At 42.2% G+C, this 14,333-nt stretch overlaps 1 protein-coding gene across 6 annotated transcripts in view; it reads right to left on the bottom strand.

The window, feature by feature from the left end:
* Window positions 1-14,041, bottom strand: part of SNX13 (sorting nexin 13) — a 72,229-nt gene extending 58,188 nt beyond the window's left edge. For 2 of the 6 annotated variants that reach the window (XM_087773708.1, XM_087773718.1), the window contains exon 1: window positions 13,927-14,038. In XM_087773708.1, coding sequence (XP_087629834.1) covers window positions 13,927-13,944 — 18 coding nt within the window. In that variant the 5' untranslated portion in view covers window positions 13,945-14,038. Of the gene's footprint in view, window positions 1-13,561; window positions 13,797-13,926 lie in introns of those variants that run through there. The other 4 variants (XR_015708026.1, XM_087773682.1, XM_087773699.1 and 1 more) reach the window with 4 other exon arrangements.
* Window positions 14,042-14,333: the final 292 nt, after the last annotated feature.

The raw sequence follows: 14,333 nt of genomic DNA, 5'->3' as shown, positions 1-14,333 counted from the left end.
AAAGATGGGTTATAAGAGCTCTGATGAATAATAATTACTTTTCTTAAAATAAAGCCATTATTTCTTCTATGGAGATACCACACAATTTCACAGCAGCTGCTGTGTGCAAAATAGTTTGTGCAATCTTAAACTGACAGAATTAGCTTTTTTTTTGGGAAAAAAAAAAAGACACAATGATACTGTTTCTACTTTAAGAAATCTCAGAAACTTCAAGCAATAACAGCCCCACAAAAACAGAAGCGAAACAAAGTGAAAGTGCTTAGTTTTTGCAAATACAGAACTGTCAAAGACATGAAGGTATAACACAAATTCCATAAAGTTATGAACATTTTGGAACTGCACACTGCAGCAGCAGTTATTGTGCCTTTTTTTTTTTGCTTTTTCCTAAACAACTCACCACATGTGAAGCAGCAGACAATATCTCCAAATTTTATACTGAAAAAGAATAAAATTTTTCTTTCTACTACTTCATGACTTGCTTAGAAGCATCTATAAGTAAATAATTATTCTCAAGAAAACACCTTGAAGCCAGTAGTTTCTTTTAAAAAGGTTGATAAACCATGTTTCAATGACATATCTGCAGGATGTGATTTTTTTACTGAGAATTAAACTTATTATATGTATTTATATGTGTTTCTTATATACATAAATGTTTTATATATATATACACATATATATATATATATATATACACACACACAACACACAGAAAATCCAGTACTTAAGTTTACTCTAGAAAGACTTAGTCATTTACTTCTGAATAATTTTTTAGTACCCTGGCTTCCTCGGGCTATAAAAATTAGTCAGCTGAGAGTTTTGTTTATTTCTTTAATCTACTGGTAATATTATATCTGCTATTTGCTACTTGCAGCACAATTTTCAGAGTCCTCTGAACTACAACATTATCACACCAACTTTAAAATGAAACTGCTTTGGATGCAGCATAGTATTTTACTGTGATTTTTCTTTATTTTAAAAGTACATACTACAATCTGAAAGTTCCCAAATAAGCAACATTCCTCATCTAGATGAAAAAGTTACTTTAAAAATACTAAGTTAGCAACATAACTGCAGAATATTTTTATCTGAGACTGGACTAAATATAGAGACTAACTGCCTTATTCGGTCAGGTTACGAATATGAGGGAATAGAAGTGGAAGAAGCTAATTCACATTATCTATCATAATTGCCAGCAGGAGTCCTCCAGTAACAAACATGCTCAACAAGACTAAAAATTAATTTCCACATTGTCCCTAGTGATCAAGGCTGTTGTCTCTAACTACAGTCAGTCATATCACGTATTTTTGGGGAGTTATTTTGGTAAATGAAATAATGTGGTTAGAAGATCCCCATCCCTCTCCACCCCTGAAAAAAAGGCATTTTTTTCTCTATTAAAAAGGAGTAGAAAAGCTATAAACAATAATGTAGGGCTCAGAAAGGAAAACCACATTGAGTTTCTCAGCTGTAATGTCAAATGGCACCTTGACTACAAGCACTACTGCAACCAGTATTGTGGAATCCAGAAAGCTGAACAGAAAGCCAACATAAATGATTTCTCAAATTATACTGGCAGCAGAAGAGGATCTGCAAGAACGAAGGTCCAGGCCAGCAAGGAAGGAAAATACATGCCAGTCAGCCTCATCTCAGTCCCTAAGAAGCTTGTGAACAACCAAAATGGATTTATGAAGTGCAAATCATGTCTGACCAACCCAATTGCTTTCTCTGATGTTGAGGACAAGGAGGGGGGCTTAGAGCTATGTACCTTGCCTTTAGCAAGGCCTTTGACACAATATCCCACAGTCTCCTTATCACAAAATTGGTGAGGTACGGGCTGGATAAGTAGATGATAAGGTCAGTGAAAAAATTGACTGGATTGCTGGATGTGGAGACACATGATCAGTGGTGCAAAGTTCAACAGGCAGCCAGTAACTAGGTGGGAACCTTCAAGGATCAATACAGGGACTGATGCTGTTTAATGTCCTCATGTCACGACCTGGGTGATGGGACAGAGTGCACTCTCAATAAGTCTGCACACAATACCAAACTGGGGTGAGTGCTCAATATGCCGGAGGGTTGAGCTACTGTTCAGAGGGATGCTGACAGGCTAGAGAAATGGGTTGACAGGAACCTCATGAAGTTCAATAAAAACAAGTATAGGCTTGCACCTCAGGTAGAATAAGCCTGGTCCACAATACAGTCTGGGAGCCAGCTCTCCAGGAAGCAGCTCCATAGAAAGGGTCTCAGGGGTCCTGGTGGGCAGTAAGATGAATACGAGTCAGCAGTGTGCCCTTGTGGCAAAGGCGACCAACAGCATCCTACCCTGTATCAGCAGAAGTGTCACCAGCAGGTCCAGCAAAGTGATCTTTCTTCTCTATTTGGACATGTAAGACCAGCCGTGGAGTTCCTTGGCCAGTTTTGGTCTCCCCGTTACAATACAAATCCATCTGGAAATCAATGTGCAATATCCAATTCCACCACAAGGGATTTTGTGCCAAAACAAAATACTTCCATATACTGAAGCCACATACCAGCTACACTGGCGACCAAGGGAATGGTAGATTTTACAAGTTTATTGGTGCTCCAAATTAATATTCTGACCCTCCTGACTGTGAAGTAACACAACTTTAAAAAGTATTACCCCACACACACTCTTCAGTGCTCACCTCTATCTTCAAAAATAAACAAGCAAGAGCAGTAGTCCCCTACACACCTACCACCAACATAATAAAGGGCATCTACTGCCTAAACATTGGAATCTGAAGAAACAGCTACCAACATTATATTCATTGATTTTAATACTTCAGGGGGTTGTTTTTTTCTTTTAATTCCAAGACCTCAATCAGTGCCAGAATCTAGTTTCAGTTTGGGCTTCTGCTTGCAATGATCACCCTTCACTATATCTAATTTCTCTCCTCAAAAATTTATTGATAGTTCCCCAACATTTTTTAAAAGTACGTAGTGCTTTTTAACCAGCATCATAATTAACAAACTGCAAAATGAAATGGACATAAAAATCGAGAAACCTCAAAGATCAGCATATGCACCACAAAGAAGCAGTTTTCAGCAGCCAAATAACGAATAGATTCCAAGTTGCAAATACAGTGCATTTGCAAGAAGAAACTTAAATCCACTGACAGAATACTAGCACCTTCCTCTGAAGATTGTGGTGTTACTCCACTGTTTCCTTCTCCAGTTTAAACTTGCTGCAGTTCCTTAAGTGCAATAAATTTTCCCCAGTTAAAAAATACAGAACTCTGATACAACCACTATTTCATTACAAATTCCAGTAGTCTCTGAGAGTACATCTGAACTCCTACAAGGCCAAATTTCTTATGAAGCATGCTTACTGGATAAAGACAAAATAACCATGAAAACAGATGTTATACAAAATGATGAAAACCTTTACAAAGCTAGAGTAAGCCTCAAAACTTCCAGTTCCTTGCAACTGTTTTTCTGGACAGAATATCATCCAGTTGCATAAAATAAAGCAAGAGCAAGAGATTAATTCAGTGTCTCCAACTTTTTCGGTAGTCCACAATTGTCAAAAGAAGACTGCAACTTCTTTAATGACCAATTGATGCCTAACTCTCGGCAGAATGGAGAGTGCCAAAAAAAAAAAAAAGGCAGCACTTTAAGGGTATGGCAAAAAATGCCTTTACTCACGAGGAGAAAAATAGTGTTTAAATATTATTGCCTTTTTCTAGTGAGATAAAAGTAATGGGGATATTAATAAAAACATTCCCAATCTTTCCCCTTTATGTGTTTAATATCCCCTTTCCCAATCCCTCCTTCAGTCCACATTGCTTGTCTGCTTTACCAACTCACTTCCAAGAGATCTTTGGTTCACCATCTCTTTTGGGAAAGCATGGTTACTCTGTGCATCTCTTTCATGGTCCTCTGCGCTCTTTTGCCTTTTCCTGAACACTGTTACTGAGAAAACCATTCTGCCTGCTGCTGCCACAACCCCTAAGAAACTTCACAAGTTTTATCCAAGTGATTTGCTATGCAACTCTGCTGACAGGGGCTGCAGTGCGTAGCTCAGAAGCACACAGATATGTATAAGTAGAGTGGAGCCTCCTCCAATTTCTTCCAAACCTGCTCCATAACCTCTGTCCATCTGGCCTCTCTATGGAAGCCAAGAGCCTGTTGAGTATCCTAGACGAACCTTTCAGCCTCAAGAAGTCTTCCTCTCCTTCCTCACAAAACATCTGGGCCCAGAGTTACTGTGCCAACTAATCCCTGGATATCTCCCAGGTGCATATACTACCTCCTGCCCACTGCAACACTGAAGAGGGAAAGCAAGCATGAACATCTGCAAATAAAATTTACACAGAGGGACAGTTCTATGAACTCGGTGAAACACTTCATTCTCAAACATCAGGGCATGGAATATTTCCAACAAATTTCAATGAATTTAGAGTGGGAGGGGGGAAGGAAACCACAGAAATGGTGCATCAGCTCTTGCCACTAATACTTCAAGATTACAGACTGAAACTAATTATAGATGAAACTAATTAAGTCATTTGAGGATCCAGCTCGCAGAGCAAGTTTACGGAAGATATCTAAAAACCTCAATCATTGCCACTTGCTCAAGAACATCAAGAACAAAAAAGAAACCTAACCAAAGTGGAGCTAGCTAACCTTACCCGTAACTTTTTGTGGAGGCACAGATGCATTCAGAAGTCACAAAAGGAATGATGACATTCCCTGTTTTCAAAAGGACAGGAATTATTTTGGATATTGATTCACTTTAGATCTAAACAGAAGGAAATGCAGGAAAGCACTATGCACTTCCCTCACACCAGACCATACAGCTGTTGATTTGGCAACTTCTCCTGTGTTGCCACCCTCATACCTCTCCAGAAGGCTAGTTCACCAAGACGAAACAATTCCTCATGCAGTTGCTGCTTAGCTGCTAGACCCGATACAAGAAGCAGTGTCACACCAGCTTGTGTCTGGTGGGAGGGAGAAAACCTCTTTAGTAGCAGCCCAAACTAGATGCAGTGAAGTTGAATGTGAAACAGCACTTTTAGTGTCTTAAATTCCTTCATGCATGCAGGATAACTGAAGAAAAATATACGGCCAACCCAGTGACAGCAGCAGAAAAACAAAGATAAATAGATAAGGAAGAAAAATAAAGAGGAAGGAAACACACAAGAGCAACAAAAGAACCACCATACAGACAGCAAGGTGGAAGCATTCATAGACTAACCTAGGTATGCTATTCCACACAGCCGCAACGCAGTTACTTTGATCATTGGAAAACAGAAAAATGCCTTGCATAATGCATCAAATAATAGAGAACAGTTATGGGCAAATCTCTAGAAATCCAGAAAGAAAAATTAAGAAGAGTGCAAGCATAACGTTATATTGAGATTATTAAAACACAAAAATAATTTCGAATAGAAAACAAAAGAAAGGAGGGTATTGGTAAAATAAAGCACAATTAAAAGAAACAGTAATGGGCAACAGCAAACCATCATTAATTGGAGAATTCAACAAAGGAAAATACCCAATAAAGTAATGGAGGTGCTTAGAAACATTCATAGAAACATGGCTTTTGGCCTCGCTATTGCTAACTCGTAATCTTCTCAAGAATTCTTTAAGAAGCTGTAGTAGTGCAACTGCCAACTGAAAGACACAAGACCAATACTATTTAAAGTGCAGACCTTAAAACCAGCATAAAGAAATAAGTAAGACTTATTTCAAAGTTTGTCACATGTGCAAGTCAAATTCACGCAAGCATGAAGCACAGAAGAGAGAATGCAGCATATAGTGGTAAGACCATAAGGCAAGGCGCTAGTACTAAATGCCTGTACACACACAGCAAGGGTAAGCTATGTTTAACACAACCACTGCAGAGTGCTTAATTTAGAAAAAAATGTTGACTGCAAAAAGAAAAACTGTGGTAAGAGTAAAAATTTAAAATAAAGCCTTACTCTTCTAGCCCAGCATTATAAAGAAATATCATCTTATCAAAACAATGAAAATTATATTCACACAAAATTTTTTCCCACAAGAATTTTAAAATTATATGTAAGCAATAAATGAACCACAATAAGTAATTGCCATTTCATTGTATGTACCATCAGATTAAATCTGTAATTGAGAGATTAAATCACAAGATTTAAGATTTCCATAGTACATGATCTTACTTTACAAAGTTAATGAAATTTCAATTTGTTAGCATTGTGATCAGAAGTACTAATTTGAGTATATAAACTATAACAAGGTATTTTTCTTCCAAGTATGTTAAAAGAGGTTAGTTACCTCGATCAAACATAGATTTCATTAAAAATTAAGATATCTACCAGTAACAAATATGCCAAGATATACTGGGGGGGGGTGGCAAAAAACCTCGGCATAGCATTTTAGGGAAAAAAAAAAAAAAATTACACACCAAAATACAGATTCCATTTCAATCACAAATAGTTACTTCAGTGGATAAGGAATACATATCATTATTTCAAGATATCGCAAAAATCATTACATATGCTTCAGAAAACTAAGACAATACAATGTTATAAAATACCACAACATTTGGGAAAACTGAAAATAAACAAAGTTTTGAGTTATTAAAAAGGACATGGAATGCAAAGGTTTAAGTGAAGAGGTGCCAGGCCTCACACAGAAGAAAGGACCCGAGACTCATCAGAGACATCTCTCCTCAGTCTGCAGCAGCAGTTGTTAGAATAGCAGCATGGCAACAAGCAAGGCTTGTCTAAGTCAAACAGTTCCAAGATCATTTTGATGATCAGCAAAACTTTAAAGCAACCACTCTTTCTACAGTTACACAGGTTGGATACTTATTTCCTAAAGCATGTACACCACCAGATTTTTAACTCATCCGCACAGTCTGGAATGCCAAATGCTGAACACAGGATGACTGGGAACATCAGGCACATTCTTTCCCATTGCTTTCAGTACCGATTAAGAGCTATGAGAGAAACTAGCCCAAGTCTGAGGCACCGTTTCATAATCAGTTGGTTAGCCGTGGCAAGAATTTCATGATGAACTTCTGGAGTATTTTCTACTTGGCCTTGTCTGACAGCACCAACAGGAAGAGTGGAAATGCAGAGCATCCTACAGGATATGTAGCAATTCGAACTTCCTGCTCAAGTTTGTTCCCTTACATCATAAGAGATAGCCGAACCTACGCTGCCTCAGAGGCACCGGCAGAAGTGTCGAGTACAGTTATTTCTTAGAATTGCAAAAATATTACTGAAGAACAGAAATACATGACCTTAAAATAGCGATATTTATGAAATAATAGCATTCTGACACAAACAGATTTGATTAAAATAGAACTGGGATCAACCCGTTCCTCCCAGAAGCATGGGATTAAGGGAAGAAAGGCAGAGGAACAGACATAAAAAATAAAATCACACTGTAACAAAAGCACAGCTGCATTTAAGCAGCTAATACTCTTCAAAGTAAGCCCCCAAATTCATGAACATTCTTCAAAAGAAAATGTGTAAAGCTCATCTTCCTACCCAAAACTCCAACTGCAATAGGATACTGAATTAAGCATTCTAGACATCAATGATACAGACAACAGGTACCCATGAACTTTTAATTAGGCCACGTTACAACCTCACTTGAATAAACACAACACTATTTCCACCTGTGAAATCACGGAATCATAGAATGGCTTGGATTGGAAGGGACCTTAAAGATCCTCTGGTTCCAACCCCCCTGCCATGGGCAGGGACACCTTCCACTAGACCGCGTTGCTCAAAGCCCCATCCAGCCTGGCCTTGAACACTTCCAGGGAGGGGGCACCCACAACTTCTCTGGGCAACTTGTTCCAGTGCCTCGCCACCCTCATAGTGAAGAATAAAAAAAATAACAAACAGTTCTTGATATTTAGTATTTCTGATTATCAAAAATTCTTCCAACCAAGTCAAGGCACAGAAAGGACATCATACAGGCCATTTGATGCAGGAAGGGACTTAAACTCATCTCTGCTTGCTTACTTTCCATTGTCTCCTTCTCCTGCTGGCAACTGGTAGACTAACTGGTGAGGTTCAAATCAAATTGATCTTGTGCTTACTGTCCGAGAAAATATGCAAAGCAGCAGGACTGAAGAAGTTTAAGGGCCACTAGTGAAATAGCTTCAAAATAAACTACTGAACTAGCTACTACGCTCAACTCTGTATTCTGTCCTGGGATAGCCCTGGATTTTCAGAGAATCCCACTTGAACAAAACTAGTTAAAAATTTGTGGGGCTTTTTTAACATTCATAAAACGCCAATGTTGAAATACAAGAATAAATTTGACTAATGCTGTTTTAACTGCAACTCTGAGATTGCATCCCGTTCCAGATGGAAAACGGAAAGCCAATCGGCACCGTAACTTCTTCAGAAATCCATCTCCCCTCTCTGAGGATTTTACAGCTACTTCTGCTTCAGAGCAAGAATAAAATCTTTAACAGGTATTCCCAAAACCTGACAGGGTAGGAATTGACCTCTTTTCCAAAATAAATGGCAGTTATAAAAGGAGTCCCCTAGCTGAACATACCTATCATCTATGCTTACTCACACTAAAAAATAAATGCCTGTTTCACCTCAGACCTATAATCACAATTACGCAGTCATCATTTTAAGGTGTAATACTATAGAAATTATGTAAACAAGGTTAGAGTGCTCTTGTTAAAACATTTCAGTATGTTTACATCATTAAATAATGCCTCTTCTTCCAATTCAGAAATCAGACATTACTTAATGGGGGAGGGGGGAGAGGACAAGCAATTAAGCCCAAGATCACGATGCCTTGTACTTCTTGAAGTTTCTCTCTCATGTAACTGTAAGTGCCAATTGCAATTGATTTTTCTATTATTTCAGCCTTGGTACTCTCATTCAAGCAATGACGAAAAGTGCTAATGGGACTTCAAAATATTAACTTTAAGTGTTGCCAATAACTTACATACACCACCAATGGTTTCTTGTTTCTAATAATAGCAACTCTCCTAATGCTAGTTCAAAGGAAAACATGCTTTGTCATCTTTGTAAGGGTGGGGAGAAAGGGACAAACATATTTAAAACAGAGATAATTCCCTAGAGTGCAACCAGACAGAGGAAATCATCATTTGGAGCTCCTTCAGCTATCTAACCAGACAAGCTATTACTATTTTTATTGAACTAAGGAACTTTACACTTTTCTCCTTCCACGCTGTTTTAGGGAATGGTCCAGACTGACATTTTAGAGTTGCTGCAGAACTCTGCATTCAGTCTCAGCAGTTTAGGACCAACTGTACACTCTTAAGAATAGTCCTGAGCATTTAGACACTATGTTTTACTAATAGCCAGCAAAATATTTAAAAACAAATACTAGGAACATATGACATCCAGTATTTGTAAAAGGTTAATTTCCCTAATTTTGCCATTCCTCACGTAATTTTAACTGATACAACACAGAATATGGAGTTATTAAAAGAGCTGTCACAGCAACAATTAGGGACACAAAGCAGACCAGCAATAGGGCAGACTTCATGTATTGAAGGTGAAAGAGAGGCTTTTTACCTCCCAAGGGCTTGCAACTGATGCTCCAGCTAGATCTCATCTGGCAAAACACTGGCACCAAGGCAAAGCCCCACCATACAAGTTTCACAAAAGGACAGAAAACTAATTTCTTTCCACACGCTGCTAATTGCCTACACCTTTAAGCTGTCTCTACCAGCAAAACATAATTCAGTCACACGAAGCATCAGAGCAACCTTCCACAGCCATGTATCAAGGAACAGAAAAAAAACAACAATGCTATAGTATATCAAACAGTTAACTGTGTTCTGCATCTTTCAGAGCTGGACTAACATATACATTACAATGTGCTACTGTTTCAGTAAGGCTAATGCATTATTATTCTAAAGCAAGTTTAAACAAGCTGCTGAGTCAGCGTTTATTCTTAAAGATCAGGTTGATTTGCTTGGTTTTGCTCAAAAACAGTTCTCCATGGTTAGTCACTATCAAAGTTTAGCAAAAAAGTTTGTTAAACATCTGTTATAAATAAAAATTGAAAGGAAATACTAGACGTAGTTAGTGAAATATCTTGACCAGTTGCAATAACAAGAAATACCAACACATCAGAGTTCATTTTGTATAGCTCATTTTTAGTCGTGGACCAAAAAAAAAAAAAGTTTTCCTACTTTGTCAAATTTCAAAAATCTCAACTGTCACTAGTGCCGCAACAAAGTACTCTTGCTAAGCTGAGAATTAAGTTGTCGAAAATTTAGCTGCTGATAAATTCAGAAGGAAGTCCTCACTAAGCATCTCAAAGCAGTTTAATGAGCAACTGGAGGAAAAGAAAACGGAAAAAGAAATCTACTCCTCACTTTAGAAAAAATGCCTTCTTTGAAGGCAACGCAGGCTGCAAATGCTGACAGCACAGGCCGTCAATTTGAAAGACATTCTAAAACTTCTTGTAAACTAAGTCCCATTGAAATGTTTGTTCCCATATAAATTTACCACACTATTGACCAGCAAGAGCCAGAGTTGTAAAACACCAACTGTCTTGCTGTAGTCAAGGCAGTACAGCTGCTACCGCACAAGAGGCAAGAATGGCAAAGACAGTTGTCTGAAAACACAGGAGACAGACCACTGCAACTTGTGTCCATCATGACCTCATCAGACAAGAAAGTGCTGAAACAGTAAGTCGCGTGGAAACAGGCCGCAGTGGGCCTTGAAAAGCTGATGAACAAGAAAAGGAGAACAAGTGAAAAGACACAGAAAGGCCAACCCAACAGACTAGGGAAATGATCATTGCAGCAAGACTCTGAACGCATGCAGACACAACGTATTCAACATGACCGCAGAAGTACATTTCGATGGCCAAGATGATGAAAAATTGGGAAATGGTGTTTGCTAAGTAGGTAAATAAGTTTATGTGCTTGGCATCCAACGACATGATTTCTGATGCAACTAAAATAAGAAGACCTGCAGTAAGGGCCAAACAAAAAACACCCACAGTATTTTTTCCTGACGGGAAGTGCAACCTTCCCCTGAAATTACTGATTACAAGGTCCTAATCCTAACTGCATCCACACGAAACTGGACTGAATCTGCTGGGGTCTGCATATCCAGATACAGTCAAAGGATGCAGGCAACTGATCCTGAGAAACTGTAAGTTATGTTTTAACTGCGTGATAACAATACATGTAGAACTTGATTCTGCCTTTCCTTCATGCTTAAATATCTTTAAGAATAATACTGTCTCCATTGTTAAATTATAAAACTAACAGTTATAGTGGGGGAATGTTTCTAAATTTTTAATGTCTCAAAAAAAAAAAAAAATGACAGTGATCTTGGCCATTCTAGACAGTAGCAAACTACACAAGTCTGCAAATATCCAGCAAATTTTTTTATCTCATTTTGCTATATATTCTTAAATAAAATAGTTACTTTGAGAGAAGAAAAAACCAGCAGACTTATTGGCTGTCCAGTGCTCCCCCTCCTCAAAGTTATTAAGATAAATTTAGGCAGCCTACAGACATGTGCAGTTTTCAGTATTGCCCTACTCTAATGTCAGTCCACCAGGCATTCCATCTCAATTTTCATATATAAAGAAAAAAAAAAAAAAGGGAAATTTAGGTGTTTATAAAATACAATACATATATCAGCAGCCTCGAAGCAATCTGCATCTTCCTGCAAAGTGTGGAAAGGCTTCATGGGTGTGACTGCATGCAGTTTTCACAAGGTGTGTTAGCTACCAAGTCACCATTGGAACACCCAAAAAAAGCACACTGGAAAGGACTCCTTCCAGTTCAGATGTCAGGTGGCTCCTCTGACAGCCAAGAGCTGTTTGGTTGTTTGAATAACTTCTCACAACTGCTTTTCAGGCAGGCAAGCACAGCCTGCAACTTTACTAGACCGCCTCCAAAATTTAAACCCATCTCCTTGGCAGAGACCAAGCCTGGAATACTTCACCCTGAAGCATCTCGTCCTCAAATATTTTACATACAGGAACTAGCAGTGAACAACATCAGAACCCAGTCCTCCAGACACCAAGGCTAAGTATCATAACTGGTCATCACACGCGTAAGCACTAGCTTTTACCTCAAAAAGCCAACAGAGCAAGTGTCATCCATGCTGCTACACCAGTGCTATCAGAAAAAAATTTTTAATTCCAAGACAATAAAGTGTCTCGGATAGGCACACACAGCCATCATTACACAGGACAAACAGTCCAGTATGAGGCACTGACCCAGGACGTTCTGTGCCACCCTTAAAATAATCTAAATTACTGTGGTTAATGCTTACGCATCACACTCACCAACACTATTTAATGCAGATTATTAACCCTGACCACCCACCAAATACCCTTCATGCAAAAACAGGTCATGTATTTTTACAGGTTCAACTTACTTGGCAAATTTTACCCTCCTGGGGAAACCTGAGAGCTCATGGCACTACAGAACCACTTTCCTAATGCCCTGAAACTTTGAAATGATGCAAATTGAAAGCTTCAGGATACTTTTTTAGCTGTCATTCAGCAAAGCAAAGTTAAATTTTTCAGGTGTCAAAAAGCAAGCCTTCACCCTTCAAGATTTAAGACAATTCAGTTTTGGACAAATAACCTTCACCACAGGATAAAATGACAAATTATAAGACACAGGCAATGCAATCATCATGTTGGAGAAGTATCTCTATAGCCAGACACCTTGCTGACATATTAAAAATAGAAAATCAACTGGTCTTTTTAGAGAAAACTGAGTACGGGGGAAAGTCTCATTTCCAGCAACTAGAAAACGCCGCCAGATTCCTCCTCTGAGAGCACCTTTGGACACAGCAGCCACTTCTAGGCCACCCTGACCCTCAAATACCTGCTTGCATCACAGCTTTGCTGGCCAGCTGCTTTGGGACAGAAACCCCCTCCCAGGGAGAGGCGAACCGAGGCAGGTAACTTCTACCAGTTACCTACAACCACAAAGCCCTGCAACAGGGAAACTGTTCGGTTTGAGCCGTTTGAGAAGACAGCAAACAGGGAGCCTTTACGAAGCTACCGCAGAGGAGGAGGAGGCCAGAGGGGCTGAAGTCGGAGCCCGCGTTCGGGCCCGGGCGGGGACATCTCCCCGGCGAGGCCTAGGGCCGAGGCAGGCCGCCTCCTCACCAGGTGTGCTCCTCCAGAAGCGGGGCCCGCCGCGGAGGAGCGGCCCGCCGGCCCCTCGCCGGGCGGGAAAGCCCAGCCGCCGCCGGATCGCGGGGGAGGGCGGGCCCGCTCCGGCCGGCTGCCGCACGGAGCAGGCACGGCGGGCCGGGCTCCGCCGCGGCGCTGGAGCGGCCCCCTCCCGTCCCGCCCTGCCGGCCCCTGACGGGGGAACAGCGCCCGGCCGGGAAGGAGGGAGGGGAGATAAGAGGGGCCGGGCGCTGCCTTGGGCGAGCTGGTCGGCGCCTCTGCCCGCCCCGGCCAAGGGGGAGGCTGCCTGCTACCTAGGCAGGTCGGAGGCCCCGGCGGAGGGCAGAGCCTCCTCTCCGCCGCGGCGCGCAGCCGCCCGCTCGGGCGGGCGGACGGACGGAGAGCCGCTCCCGCGCCTCCCGCACCCCGCCGGCCGCGGCAGGGCTCTTACCTCTGCTAACATTATTACCCCGCTGCGCTGCGGCGCCTCGGCGGCTCTAGCCCCGCAGCATGGTGAAGCCTCGCGGCCGCGGAGAAAGCTCCCCCGCACCCTGCGGGGAGGCGAGGCGAGGCGAGCGCCGCCAGCCCCCTGCCGCCTCCCTCAGCGGCCGCCCGCCGCCCCCAGCCCCGCAGCCGCCCTCGCAGCTCGGTCTGGAGAGGCCGCCATCTTGGGAAAGCTACGTGCACCGCCGCCGCCGCTCCCCGCCCGGCGCGCCCGCCCATTGGGGCTGCGGGGCGCGGGGCCGCCCCTGCCGGGGCCGGCTCACTCCCCTCCCCGCCCCGCCGCGGCCCGACCCGGTCCGCGCCGCCGCCTACCTGGGCCGCGGGGACCATAACCAGCACAGGCGGCCCTGCGGTAGGGTCCGGCCCCGGGGCTGCGGTGTGGCGGCCGGCAAGGCGCCGGGGCGCCGCGGTCTGGTAAATCCGGGGGGCGGGTATGGCCCGGGGGGTCGGTGCCGGAGCCCGAGCCCGCCCCGCGGTGCAGCGGCCCTGAAACACTGCGCGGCCCGAAGGGAGAAGTTGAGAGCAGCAGAACTTGAAACGTTGTTGTCAAAGCCGCCCTGCTGTGGGGAGGTTTTTTTTTGCCCTGTCTCCCTTGAGACGCTGGTGTGGCTTCTCTCTGGGCTCTTCGGTGCCAGGCAGCTGTTCTGAGGATGCCAATTGAAATATTTTTCTAAATTTCTAACCAGGCAGCACGCCTGTCATCCACCAGCAGCATATGC

This window comes from Nipponia nippon, unplaced genomic scaffold (genome assembly GCF_047370975.1).
Source record: "Nipponia nippon isolate SJK-2023a ecotype South Korea unplaced genomic scaffold, ASM4737097v1 scaffold_1, whole genome shotgun sequence".
NCBI lineage: Eukaryota > Metazoa > Chordata > Aves > Pelecaniformes > Threskiornithidae > Nipponia > Nipponia nippon.
The sequence above is the reverse complement of the archived record's forward strand: the minus strand, read 5'-3'. Positions and strand labels throughout refer to the sequence as shown.